Genomic DNA, 14,949 nt, shown 5'->3' with positions numbered 1-14,949 from the left:
ACCTTAGGAATTGGTCAATTCCTGCCTACAGCTACAGATGTGAATTTTGTCCAAGTGAGGTTGAATGATGCCTTTAACATATAAAGCAAGTATAAATTGATACAGTAACTTTAAACTAATCATTTATTCTAGTGTAATTCGTGGTGCCGTCTCATCAATACTTCTGTAAAAGTTACTATAGTCATGTTTTGCTTTATTTATGAGGAGTGTTTCACTTTCTGCACACTTGTGTGTGTGTGTGTGTGTGTGTGTGTGTGTGTGTGTGTGTGTGTGTGGGTTGTGTTGTGGTCAAGGAGCCAAAAACAGTCCAGAGTGATTTATGACTCTATTTCCATCCTAAAGCTGCCCAGATCTTAAACACATTCACACCAAGAGGAGAGAGATAGACTCCATTCACTTTGAACATGGAATACAAATCATGTCCTCTACAGACTTTGATGCATATCTGCATAAAGCAACCTATAGAGAGGCATCTTAGAGATGCTACAATCATGTTTTCACTAAAATTACACTGGAAATAATCTCAGTCATGAGATTAAAGCGTATGAATCACATCTTATAATGAGAGCAGTGCCTGATGCCTCTATAAAGCAATAAGCCTCAGGGCAGCAATGGGAAATCTCGAATACTTATTGTAGTTGATGTTATTGTTTTTTTCTACACTAACATTCTTGCCTTAGGCTTAGGGGATTTCAGGGCATCATACATTATTGCTTGTGTTACATTGCACATTATAACAACAAACCCATCACTTTAAACATGAACAAATTCAAAACCTTTCCCACACATCCACTTCCATAATTATTCATAAACTGGTGTGTGTGTGTGTGTGTGAGATCAGCTTGAATGAGTATGTTTTGTACAGTTCATAAGAGCACACAATCTAAGCTTTTAGTGATGGATGAGGCGAGGGGGTTACCATGGAAATGCAGACACGTTGGATATTTGTCTATAGTGGAGGTCACAGAGAGAAAGGAATATGAAAACTGTGTTTTCTCTGATTTCATAATTCACTCACTACTATCTATTAAATAAAAAAAATGTTTTTGTTTCTGTACTGATGCGTGGTGCCAGTAACGGTATTTCTTAATTTATTAACTCATCACAGAAAAATATGGATTCTACATAGTTTATCATAGATAATATAGTGATTCTAGGGTATCATAGATAATATGGTAATTTGATTCTTAAAATTATGCTCTCACTGTGGAATCTCACATTCAACTTGTCTGGACCTGCCAGCCTGAGCAAACAAGTTCTATCTATCCGTACTTTTATCTGCCATTCTATCTTGAGGGCACGGTGTTATATTAACTGCACTAACAAGTCTAAGGTTGTTTCAGGTATGCTTGACCCAATGGCAAACTTTATTTCTGTTTGTGTGCCACTTCCAGAATCAGAGCTGCTAAACGGTTTTCTGGAATTGTGTGCTTCAGGACAAAATAGAGAAAGTTAAGAAATGAAAATAACCTTTCACCCATTAACTTACGCAGCATCCAAAAGCCAGAAATACTTCTTTAATAATGTATCTTTCCGCATATAGGTCAGTATATCTGCACCTTTCTATTTATGCTGCATACTGTAACAGACATTTACTAGTAAAGGATTATTTCTGTTTCCCAAAAGGAGGTTTTAGTAACAGTGCTTTGAATCGATCTCACTTGGGTTCTCTGGGTAGTGGACTAGTGGAGCGGTGGCAGGTTTGCGTGGCATCTGAGACCAAAGTCTGATTTGGAAGTTAGATGTTTGTGCAAGTTGGTGTATTGTTTTGAGATTGTGTTTATATTTGTGAGAAAATGGTGACCTTTCATTCATTCATTTAGCATCCAAATTTTAATTATAGTATTAGTAGTACCCTTATTTCAAATGTGTGTATTTCAAATTCCCCATATGGAAACAAGCTTATAAAACATCCAGGATAAAACATTTTAAAATCTAAAACTGCCAATAGTTTCCTGTAAGGGGTAGGTTTAGGTGTATGGTTGGTGTAGGACAATAACACAGTCAGTCTGTAGAGTATAAAAACCATTACGCCTATGGAAAATCTCCATAAAACATGGAAACAAAACGTGTGTGTGTGTGTGTGTGTGTGTGTGTCTCACTACAAACTCCTGTGTGTGAGCACTTGGATGGATCAAATGCAGAGCACAGATTCTACGTATGGATAAACCATAAACTTGTGGCCTTTTCTTTTCCTCTTGAGTTAGACTTTTCTTGTATGCTGATAGAATGAAATTAAATAAAATATAAGAATTGCCCATCAGATATTAGATTCACTGCCGACACAGGCAATATCCTTTGAGAGTTTTTATATCACGCTATTTCTTTGTGAGGTATCCACATTTGTGTTGGCAATGAAGAGTGACTGAAAATGGTTGAGTGAGTTAACAATGACAAACATTCAGCACACTGGGGCATAAGGACTATTACAGAGCAAATACACGCTTTTCGTGTCTGTAATGACATGTTTGTCTATTCATAAAATGTATGGAAAAAAAGTGAAATAAAAGTAGCAAGGCATTTATCAGCAGCATTTTTACTTGTTTATGAGCTGTTGTGATTTTAATGTGATTTTAAACATGTGACAAATGTCAGAAGCAGTCCTGAAAAACAGGTTTTATAAGTTATGATTGTAAGCTTTGGCACAGGTGTAACTGTTTAACTTTAGACAGAATCCTGGCTCATACACCTGGCTGTCTTTCTTTACTCTGAACCACGATTGCTGAAAGACAAGAATGTTATTTTTTCTTTGAGCAGTAAGTTGACTCTCTGTACTCCGTGAGCTACCAAACAAACCTACCATCTTTGAAAACCCATATATATGAAGTTGGATGACGTTCATATCTCCCAGCATATTAGTATTGTTTTGAAGTCACACGATATTGCGTGAAAATGAATAAAAAGGTGTCAGACTTTTACTGCCTCTAATGTTAATTTCTTTTTGAAGAGAAATGATACAGTGATACGTCCTTCTTGTACATATTTCGTGTCTCACTAAAAAGTACACCAAGGTACGTTTATGCCATGAGACCAGGTTGGCTTCAGCATAGGAGATCCAGTATACTAGAAAGACAGCATGGGATAGCATTACAACTAAATTAAATTTTTTGGGTGGAGTATCTCTTTAAGGAATCATTCCTGTGGAGAGTGTATTAATAAAAACAGAAATACGATCCAAAAACACCTGAATTCTTCTTGCCTTGAACGATTATGAGTTACGAGTTATCTCTTTCCATCTCCCATAGTGCACTTGGAAGTCACCTGCTTCAATGGCCCATTAAGAAACGAGATTTTATTTTGTTTTAAATGCTTGATTTTGTAATTTTCTTTAACAAAACTTAACAAAAACAATTTCAGGTTTAATGAATTCACTGGCTTTGAATATTTACCCTTACACTGATATGAGCTGTTCACAGAAAACATAATGCATGTTTTTTCCCTGTCATTCTTTTTTATCTGTTGTGACCTGGAACATGTTTGTTCTTGTCTTTTTTTTCACACATGAAAGACTAAGTGGTTTTCGACACCTATAGCATATTGTTGCAGTATCTGAATAGAAAATTCTTTTATTGCATAGAATAGCCTGCAGACGATTGTACTTTAACTGTGCTCAGTAGAGGAGAGGCTGGAGAAAAAATGTTGTAGTACATTTAAAACCATAAACTTGCAAAACCTGTATGTTTTTTTCTTATGTTGAACATAAGATATTTTTTAAAAAGCTTGTCATATAAAAATATATTTTTCCCCCTGCGAAGTCAATGGGAGCCAACAACTTTAACTACCAGCACTGAACTATTCCTTCGTTTATGTGAAATTCCATGAGGTTAAATTCCTTTAACACAGTCGAAGTAACATTTTCAAGTTACTGTATTTGAAAATACTCAAAATAACAATGTTATCCAGTAAAATAATGTAAAGTAGGGCTGGATGGTATGACTATGTTACTATATTCTGAAATATTTTTTTATAGACCTGTTTTCAAATCATCACTGATCCAGCCATTGCGCATTTACGTATTTGTATCCAAAGAGATTTACACGGCATTTATCCCACTGCATTCGCTGCAAATCAATCCCGCAACCTTGACTGTGCTTGACTGTCTTACTTGTAGTATTCACTGGTAAATATCCAGTGATGTCATAAATTAAATATATAACTTATGACATTGAAAGTGGTCGAAGTTCACTCTCGCCAACAGCCCAAACAATGTCAGTCCTTGTTCCTCTCACAGGGAAAACAGCTCTCAGCATGCGTACTCACATGTCCCTTAAAAACTGTCCAGAACTTACTCAAAAACTCCCATGAGCGACATGATCAAATAAATAACTCAGTAAGGCAACCAAAGGCAACAGCAAAGCCAATAGTACACAACCACAATAACCGATATGACAGCCTAACAAAAACACAAAATATTGCAATATCACAGCTATGTATTATACTTAGCGCAACAACAAGCCCCACAAATTTAGTATCTCACCAAAATCTTCTAGGTGCAATGCGCAGTTTTTCCTGTTAACTATAGCTGCCAAACTGAAATATGAGTTTCCTGGCTGTTATTGAAACTGCCTAAACTCGACTTAAGTGTAATTTATCTTTGCTCTGTTTCTGTACAGTGAAGGTGTTATAATTAGTAGCTTACAATCTTTTTTTTTTAAATTAAATTCACATTAAATACAAAGTCAGTCGTATTAAAAATATTTTATGGCATGACACATTTTTGTCCGTAAGTATAAATATGTCATACGCAGTTAATCGTTTAAACTATGAGGCCACTTTGCTTCTTTTGCTTACACATCATTTGATAGGCTAGTTAACGCGTTTGGAAATATTTCAAATCAAAGGGGTCAATCAAATTTTAAAGGGATAGCAGCCTAATAAATACCTGTCCGTCTCATTAATGTTGATCAAACCTCAAAGATGTTGAATAAAAGTGTAGGCTACCTGTTAAATAAACCTTTTGAAAAACGAGTTTCTTTATTGTATTTGTATTTGTAATTTAAGTATGTGTAATTTTTTTTGGAAATTTCTTCCTTTAGTCGTGCCACCTCAAAAATAGTAAGCGTGCGTGACGCCCCAGACGCTACAGTATAAAATTATATGTCAAATAAATTAAACATGATGAAACATTCCAGTTGAAATTGTTAACTTAACGTCTATAGATTCAGTGATACATGACATGGTGAAAAATGAAAGGGTCCACCTTTACCGTCCCTGGGACGGCCTCTGCCTTATTTGTTTCCGACCTTGGATCTTGTACTTAGACTCTGTTTCAATATTCTAAATAAAGCCTTGCAAATGGATCTGGCACATCCTGATATTGTTGAGTTCTATGTCAACATATTTTGGCAACCCTGGAACAAAATTTCAATCCAATTTTGACCACATTTCTATACCTAACCTTTATACACATTTCTATACCTAAACCTAACCGTACCCATGACCAATGTCTAAAATCAGAGGAAATGTCAGATGAATGACGCTGATGTACAAGCACCAAACACTGATTGTAAGCCTAAACTTCACAAAAACTATAAACTGGTTCTTCAAATCGTATTAGTTAATCACAATTTTGTTGCCGGGTCATTAAAAATGTTGATCCAGGAACACGTTGCACTCAACAAAATCAGCTTCTGCCACTGATCTGCACCCCTCTTGTCGCATTACTTGCAGAAAATGGATATTAGCGACAAGTCTGTCTGTTGCATTTTAGGAAGAAATATGATTCTTACATTTTGCAGTACAGTCTAAACATTTTCGCTTTGGTGCATTTTTTCAGATCACAACTACGTGTTAAACCTCCACATCATCTAGTCACTTGCGCACAACATAAAAGCAGTTTCTTATTCTTTTGAGCAAGTTGTGATTGGAGGTATGCTCACACTGCACTTTTGTCTCCACTGACTTCCATTCATACGCAGGTTTGAATTTATAAAGGATTGGAACTAGCTACTTGAGGGTAAGAATAGCTAAATGATGACAGAATCAAAATTTTTGGAGGAACTATTCCTTTAAGTGCAGCACTGCCCTTTACTTCTGCGTAATTACTTGTTAAGAACCGACTATTATTCTAAAGTGTTACCTGTTTTGCTGCTTGTCATTGCAAACTGTTGCGTCTTACCATATTACCTGCGTTTCCCCCCATTTTGTAGTGCAAAGAGTTTTACTGTTTATTGCATCTTAATATTCGCAGGCTGAGGCTGGTAAAACTTTTTTACCAGTGCACAAACATATTGTAAATAAATGCACTCCAGTGCATTTATTGTTTTGCAGTTTCTCTATGTTTTTTTTTTTTTTTTTAAAGTAACGATGTCATTAATAACAGAACTGATTAACGCGATTGGCTGTTGCCACTACGATGGTTGCAGAGACACAGTCCCGCGACTAACGAGACGCCCGCTAATCTTTGCAAAAAGAATTTTTTGCAGATGGTTTATGTCGCTGTTCGGCTTTACAGCGTAACCCGACGCGACGCCGAGGTGCACTAGATAAAAATAGATTTTCCATGTTAATCAGAGGCTTTGTCAAAAGCAGCGAAAAATTCTGTTCTGCGACGACGCGGCCGAGACAAGCATAGATAAAGACCACAGCATCTATCGCGTCAGGCGTGAAGACGAACTGAAGGACGCTGGAATCGTATGACTTCTCGTCTGGTTAGGACACGGTGTTAAGGTAGTTCTCGTACATATCATTTACATGCAAGTGATCTTGAAATGTAAACAAGTGAAGCTATTATGATGTTTTAATAAATTAAATGTGCTTGTGGTGTTATCGCGTGGCTTAATCTTTGTATATGTACATGCAGTTATCTCTTGATCTTGCTAAAACATTGTCAGATAGGGGCATTAAAAAACGAACGCACAGATTGAACGCCACGTGATTTACTTTCACATTCAGTACGCAGTTCTCGCAGAAAGACACTGGTTTTCTTCACTCTGTCGTTTTGCTTCCAAAGGTAAGAGGATTTTGCAGAAAATAGCCTATGCAGCCGATAATTTGATTTAAATAAGGGATTATAATGAAAATTCTATAACGTTTTTGTAGATGCAATTTTAAAATGTAAATTGGGTGTGCAAAAGTGTACAGAAAAATAAAGAAAAAAAAAACATGCAGTGATTGGAAATTCTTTCCTTTAATTCGGAAAATGTTTTGCTTTGTTTCTTTTTTTTTTACCTGTGATATCTCGGTTGGTACAGTTTTCAAACTACAGAATTTGCCTTACCAATAATGTTTTGCACTGATTATAATGAAAAGAGCGTAAATGTGTTTTTAAACTGATGATAGTGGTAGATGTTATTGACTGTAACATTAGAAATCTCTAATATTAGTGGTTTAAGCTTCAGTTTAGTTTGGCACACGATCTTATTCCATGCTTTTGCGGGTGCCTTGCTTGGAAAAAGAAACTTTTTTTCCCTCCTTAAAGGGACAGTGCACTCAGAAAATAAAAAAAACTTGTAATTCCTTCCCTAAGCCTGTTGTTTATTTTTCTGTTAGTCGCAAAGCCGTTTTAAGAAACATCACATAGCTTTTCCACAACTTTTTCAATAAAAAGGTTCATAATGACAATTTCTGCACTGTTCTTTTAAGAATAATAATGTATCAGTATGGTAGAAGGGGTATGTTATGTAGCATGACGGTATATGTGCATAATAATGTACATTTATGTGCATATATATATTTTCAGAACTATTATTGTGTGGTCACAACAAAACAAAATGAGCAGAACACATCCCTTTCTAGACAACATATTATTCACAGTAAATTAATAATGCTATTCCATTTATTTTTGTTTCAGGCTTTACAAAATGTCCGTTGAAAACAGTACCCTGGACTATGATGCTATAATCACAGAACTTCAAAGCATACAACTATCAAATGTATCAGAAAACATAACCAATCCGAACCAACATGAGATCCGGATGATGTACTTAGTTACATATTCTCTTGTCCTGATCCTCGGTGTCACCCTCAACTTCATTGTCATTGTCAACAGTTGCCTGAAAAACAGGAAATCTCAGACGGTTGCCATTTGGATTATGGCATTGGCTGTAACGCACTTAGTGTCCAGTGCATTTATTGTTTTGCAGTTTCTCTATGTTTACAATAACTTCATATGGGAATACGGACAAGCAACCTGCAAGCTGTCATCCTATATCACCTACGGCAGTATGTTCTCCACAGCAGCCATGCTCAGTCTCTGGAGCATTAGCTCTGCTTTTTCAAAAAAGGATTTGTCCAAAAATTGCAAGAATTGTTACATTATTCTGATTTCATTGTCCTGGAGCATTGCAGCAGTTTTGGCATGTCCTTCGCTGTTTTCCAGAGAGATCCGATCTTCTCAGTGCATTGATGACTATGACATGGATAAGTTGAAAACAACTCCAGATGGCATTACAAGGCTGAAAGTGGTTGTTATCATGAGATTTCTCTTTGGGCTTCTTGTGCCAGCTTTGATAATGTTTCTTAGCTGTTTGATATCAGCTCATAGAACGTGTAAAGTATGCAAGAAGCAAGCACAGATCATCTGCGCTATCAAGATTGCCTTCTTTGTGTTCTGGGGCCCTCAGATCTTCTTAACCTTGCTTCAAGCCACTCTTAGCAACAGCCTGAGTCAAACTATGTTGACATACGGACTTCCAGCAGCTACTGCGCTGGCCACAGCCCACTCTTTTACCAGCCCAGTCATCTATTTGTTATTGGGATGCAGTATTAAAATGGAGTGGATGGCACATGACCCAGGTCAGTGCCGAAGGGGGGTTTATCAGGGGATGACAATGTTGTCCTGATCAAGTCCCAGGTGAGCCAGGCCTGTCTGTGTGGAGTTTTGTGAAGGAGTTTTGTAAAGTTGAACAGGACCCCTGAACCCCCATGACTCTAGAGTAAGAATTCTCAATCATATTCCTGGAAGACCCCCATCACTGCATTTTTTGAAGGTCTCCTTTGTCTGACACATCCATTTCAAGTCTGCAGATGCATTCAACTCGAAGAGAGGCTGCACAGAATGACCAGTGCATTACATTAAAATACCATGAGAGGATACTGCAGATCAAGTGGAACATGCCTAGTAAATATACTAAGTGAAGGGATGGATGAATGACCCAGGCATAGGAAATGATGCCCTGTCAATTGTACATAGGAATTAAAGACTGGTGTAGCAATTCTAAAGAAAATGCATGGCAGTAATTTCTGTATTAAAACACACAAGTGGGCCATTTTTTAAAATTACTAATCCAAACTTAATGCTAGCTTTCTAGTTGAATGGGGATTTTGTTGATACACTACATCGCATACACTTACTGCTAGAATAAGCATTGATACATAAACACTAACCCACTATGTACTGTGTATCAATATATGAATATTAACCTTGTAGAGGATTATTTGCTGTTTGTTTGTTGATTGTTTCATATTATTTTTGCATTTTTTTTATAATACTGTAAAGTTTTATACAGTTTTGTTTATTATACATTTAAGAATATGCAAGTATATTATATAGTCTATGTATGGCTGCAATGTAATGAATAGCCTATATTACAAATGCATGTATTTTTACAAACATTACAACCAGGAAGTATGACCACATTAGCCCGCTTCTATCAGCATTGCACATCTTATCTCTATTGCACTGCCTTCATGTATTAAACTTTATATAAACATTTCAAATCTTACTTATTACTTATGAAGCCCTTAATGGTTTAGCTCCTCAGTACTTGGGTAAGCTATCGCATTATAGTCCTTCACGTCCACTGTTCAGAAGGCATACACATAACACACTAATCACATTTCTGTAATTCCCAAAAAACTATACACAGCATTAATTAGATCAACATAACACTTGTTACATTAAGAAGAATGTCATGTACAGTTCTTATTCTGAGATCACTAGACTCAAACGAGAAAGAGAGAATATGCAATGGCCAGATGAGTTTAATCAACAACTGTCTGCAAACTTATATTCATGCTGACCTTTATTTTTTACTTTCCCGCTCAAGATTTATGTCACAATAGGCAAAAAGGGTGGTCGCAAGTTCCGCTTTTTGTTAATATGAATTACTTACATACCATCCACAGGAATAGGATGTTTGCTCCACCCAAGGTTTCATCCTGCTTTTACATAATTTTTTTTTTCAGGTGGGCTGGATTACAGAGTTGTCTCTATTATCGAAGTGCAGGTAGATTATTCTTTATGCATTATTCTTTTAAAAACCTGTAAAACTCTGTAAAAGCCTGCCCAGACTCTGATGTGACTCTAAGCACTTTTACTATATGCCCAAAACATAACATTTATAAATAAGACCCCTGAGTATTTTGTAAGATTATTCCCACCCAGTTTGGAACTCCTATTAGTAAAACTAACAGTTTAGAGATTCATTCATCCCCTCAGCTGTAAAGTTTTTATATTTGAGGTAAAATAAATTCCTTCAAGGAAAGTTTGTGTACTCAGTAGCCATATTTGCAATGCCTCCGGGCAGCTCAAACAAGAAGACTGACTTGACTGCATTCCAGTCCATTTTTTAATGCTCTTCAGATGTGAACTTCCCTCTGTCTCATTTATTCGGATGTACATCATTGATTATGTTGCGTAACTAAACAACTGTACCGAGACCCAGCTGAAGAGGTGGTCATGGTTTGGGTCAAACAAACTCTAGTAGGTCCGAATCGATAATTGTTAGATGAAACATGATTTTCTATGATTTTCTATGATTTAATGTTGACATTAAGTGACTGCATGATGGAAATTTCCAGAGCAGATGGGTGTGCATGTCTTCAAGGATTGCTTGTTCTCTCATATCTTGGACTCGGTTCCCGCTCATCGCGTACCAAAGCCGCTTTCTCACAAGTTTTGGGAAGACAGTCTTAATCTCAGAACTCAACCTTGGACGAGTCACGCTATGATCATATGATGCTCCACTTTGTAACATGGTGTGTTTTCTTATCTTTTCACAATAAAAAGGAGGTTTTCTGGTGGGTCTTTCAGGTGCAAACCAAGGCAGACTGGACGGTTTTGCTCTCGCTTGCAACTGAAGACGCCACTTGCAAGCTCTTAAATTGAACAAATTGTCGTGTCTTTATTTTAAAAAGAGTGACTTCGGCGGTAAAGAACTTTAAAGGGGCATCCAGACCCAACAATAACCTTTAGTTCATGCATGGTTTTGTTTACATTTTCTGGTTCACTTACAAAAAGGTCAATGTGAAACAAACAAAAAACATATTTGGTTTGAACCAAAGCAAGAGAACTATACATTCCTGGTGTGAATACAACAAATATAGTCCAAATATGGAGTTGGTTTATTGTTTATTTTCCTTTTTCTGAATTAGTTTGGTGCAGCTTTCTGTGTATAAATGTATGTTTTGGGCTATTATAATGTTAAAAAAAAGATATTAAGTTTGAGGAAATTAAATGATCTGTGATGACACAGTGACAGTGTTGCATTGTGATCTATGGAGCATACTGTGTCCATATGACTTCAAAATTGAGGATTTTTATATAAACTTCCCTCATTCACTTGACGAAATGGAATACACGTCAGTGGGCATTACCCCAAGGGGAAGTTTGTGAGTCTATGTCCAAAAGTAGAGTGGAAAGCTCCTATCTAAATGAATAGTGGAATCCTGACATCCTCATAAATATCTGGCCATGAATGTTCTTCCTTATGCTCAATAAATGTTTAAATATATATTTTTTGTGATGCAATGACCAATCAATCAATGAATGACTCTTTTATTTAGGAAGTGTGACGCAGTCTTTGCAATGCAAGGAATCGTCTCGGGTTACTTGACTGTAACCCTGTTCCCTGAAAAAGCGGGAACGAGATGCTGCGCTGAATGCGCTAATGAGAACGTCTTTTGTTCGACCGGTTGTTGAAGCATGTGTGTCACACACGCCAAAGTTTGGCTTATATAACCTCGGTCAGGTGACGTCACCCGATCACGAACACCTGGAGGTTCTAAATAGATGTGACGCGGAAACATCCTCAGGTCAAATTTTTGTCTGAAAGGACGTCCAGTCACGCCCACAGTGCGGCATTGAGGCGCAGCTTTTTCAGGGAACAGGGTTACAGTGAAGTAACCGGGCGTTCCTATCAAAAGCTACTCTCGATGCTGCGCTGAATGCGCTAATGGGAACGAGAATACCAACGCCACAAGACTAGGAGTGTCTGGACCCCAGCGTTGTGTAGTGTGTGTGCGCGCAACACTGAAGAGGTCTCAGACATTACTCTGGGATGTCGACTCAAGGACATGCGAGCCCGGAGTAGCATGGACATCCAAACTATAAAATCTAACAAATGTGTGCGGAGAGGACCAACCTTCCGCATCACAGACTTGCTGCAAGGGCGCGCCTCTTGCTAAAGCCATCGACGATGCAACCCCTCTGGTTGAATGAGCTCTAACTCCTAGAGGCGAAGTTTGACCACGCGCCTCATAGGCTAGGGCAATAGCATCTCTCACCCAGTGTGACATAGTCTGTCTAGTGGCAGCCGCCCCCCGGTTGCGGCCACCATAGCATACTGGCTGCTCTCTGACTTACGCCACTGGCTAGTGCGGTGGACGTAAATCTGGAGAGCACATACTGGACACAGTAAGTGAAGTTTCTCCTGCTCCGGTGTCATGAATGGCGGAGGGCAGAAGGTTTCAAGGATGACCGGATTTACAGTCGAGAATGGAACTTTCGGAAGATAACTAGGGTGAGGATGCAAAATAGCATTGACCAGCCCAGGGGCAAAATCTAGGCAGGATGGCGAGACTGACAGAGCCTGCAAATCCCCAATTCTCTTCAGAGAAGTAATAGCTGTTAGAAAAACCATCTTTAGGGTCAGAAACCTGACAGGCGCTGACTCTAGTGGTTCGAAAGGGGTGTCCACCAAGCCCTCAAGCACTATAGCTAGATCCCATGAAGGAACTGTCGCCCTAGTGGGCAGCCTCAACCTCTTAGCTCCTCGAATGAAGCGAACAACTAGAGGGTGTTTCCCTACGGAAGCCCCTTCAATCAGAGCATGGCAAGCTGAAATGGCGGCCACATAAGTTCTGAAAGTATTAAGACGTGTGCCTGAGGACATTTTCTCTTGCAGAAACTCTAGCACTGAAACAATCTGGCAGTGAACTGGGTCTGCATGGTGTGTTGTACACCAACTTTCGAAAATGCGCCATTTCGTGGCATATGTTCTTCTAGTGGAGGGAGCCCTAGCGCTAAGAATAGTCTCGATTACATTGGCTGAAAGGCCAGCATCACTTAGTTGGTCCCTCTCAGGGGCCAGACGTGAAGATTCCAGAGCTCGGGATGGGGATGAAATATTGTCCCCTGTGCCTGAGAGAGAAGGTCCCTTCTCACCGGAATCGCCCACGGCGAGCCGTCAAGGAGAGATATTAGATCTGAGAACCATATTCTGGTTGGCTAACGGGGTGCTATGAGTAAGAGGCGAGACCCCTGTTGACGGACCTTGGCTAGGACTCTGGGGAGCAGAGCAATCGGAGGAAATGCATAAAGACGCATTCTGGGCCACACATGGGCCATCGCGTCCAGACCCAGGGGAGCTGGATGAGTCAGAGAGAAGTAGAGGGGACATTGTGCTGTCTCCTGTGAAGCAAAGAGGTCCACGTCCGCTTCGTAAAATCTTTCCCAGATTTGACTGACTACTTCGGGGTGGAGTTTCCATTCCCCATGTGTCACAGCTTGTCTGGACAGCATGTTCATGTGCCCGGGAATATAAATCGCCCTGAGGGACAGGAACTTGTCCTGTGCCCAAAGCAGAACCTGCTGCGCTAGCTCGTTCAAGCGGCGCGATCGCAGTCCGCCCTGGCGATTTATGTAAGAGACTACTGCCGTGTTGTCCACCCGCACTAGGACATGGTAGCCTCTCAACTGCTGGAGGAAGTATTTCAGGGCCAGAAATACAGCCTTCATTTCGATGCAATTGATGTGCCATTCGAGAAGATGACCTCTCCAGATTCCTTGGGCTGGACGGCCATCTAAGACCGCTCCCCAACCCGTGAGGGATGCGTCTGTCGTTAGCATCTTGCGACGACAACACGGACCTAGAGTGGGGCCCAAAGTCAGAAACCGGGGTCTGAACCACATAGGGTACGAAGCCCTCGACGCGTAACCCTTATTTGCCTTTGGGGATTGGCCCTTGGATGAAATCCCCTGGCTCTGAGCCACAACTGAAACGATCTCATGTGCAGGAGGCCCAAAGGTATCACTGTGGAAGCAGCTGCCATGAGACCTAGAACTCTCTGAAAGTGATGAAGAGTGACTTTCTGGCCTAGCTTGATGCTCTTTAGGGTGTTCAGAATAGATTCGAGGCGTGCAGGAGACAGCTGTGCCTGCATCGTGGTCGAATCCCATACGACCCCCAAATATGTTGTCCTCTGAACAGGGGAGAGAACGCTTTTCTTGGCGTTGAGTCTCAACCCCAGCGATCCGAGATGAGCTAGGACGACATCCTGATGTCGAAGCGCAAGCTCTTGAGACTGAGCCAGAATCAGCCAGTCGTCTATGTAATTTAGAATGCGGATGCCCTGGAGTCGTAAAGGAGCCAGAGCTGCATCCATGCATTTTGTGTATGTGCGGGGTGACAATGCTAGGCCGAAAAGGAAGAACCCGATACTGGTAAGCTTCGAACTGGTAAGCTTCGAACCTCAGGAACTTCCTGTGTTGTGGCAATATTTCTATGTGAAAATATGCGTCCTTTAGATCGATTGTCACAAACCAATCGCCCGGTTGGATTTGAGAAACAATCATTTTTATTGTTAACATCTTGAACTTGTATGTTCTGAGGTGATGGTTCAATCCTCGACGATCTAAAATCGGACGCAGCCCCCCATCTTTCTTGGGAACGAGAAAATACCAGCTGTAATAGCCTGACTGTCTGTCTGGTAGGGGAACACGTTCTATGGCCCCTTTGTCCAGCAGAGTTTGCAACTCCTGTATCAACAAATGCGCCCGTTACGGTT

General features: G+C 39.7%; 1 protein-coding gene across 2 annotated transcripts; it reads left to right on the top strand.

Annotated features, from left to right (window-relative positions):
- Positions 1-6,342: 6,342 nt before the first annotated feature.
- Positions 6,343-11,051, top strand: LOC122345863 (chemokine-like receptor 1). 2 transcript variants are annotated; one of them, XM_043240346.1, is made up of 2 exons: positions 6,343-6,669; positions 7,793-11,051. In XM_043240346.1, exon 2 carries the CDS (start codon positions 7,803-7,805, stop codon positions 8,781-8,783), a length of 981 nt encoding a protein of 326 aa, XP_043096281.1. In that variant the 5' UTR covers positions 6,343-6,669; positions 7,793-7,802; the 3' UTR covers positions 8,784-11,051. The 2 variants fall into 2 exon arrangements, with proteins under 2 accessions (XP_043096281.1, XP_043096280.1); XM_043240345.1 differs by lacking the exon at positions 6,343-6,669 and adding an exon at positions 6,689-6,952.
- The last annotated feature ends 3,898 nt before the right edge of the window (positions 11,052-14,949 follow it).

The sequence above is a fragment of the Puntigrus tetrazona genome, chromosome 5 (genome assembly GCF_018831695.1).
Source record: "Puntigrus tetrazona isolate hp1 chromosome 5, ASM1883169v1, whole genome shotgun sequence".
NCBI classification, from domain to species: Eukaryota; Metazoa; Chordata; class Actinopteri; order Cypriniformes; family Cyprinidae; genus Puntigrus; species Puntigrus tetrazona.
This window is presented reverse-complemented; position numbering and strand designations above follow the sequence as displayed.

Excerpts from the sequence above, each read along its gene's own strand:
- LOC122345863 (XM_043240346.1), top strand. The coding sequence starts at position 7,803 with ATGTCCGTTGAAAACAGTACCCTGGACTATGATGCTATAATCACAGAA.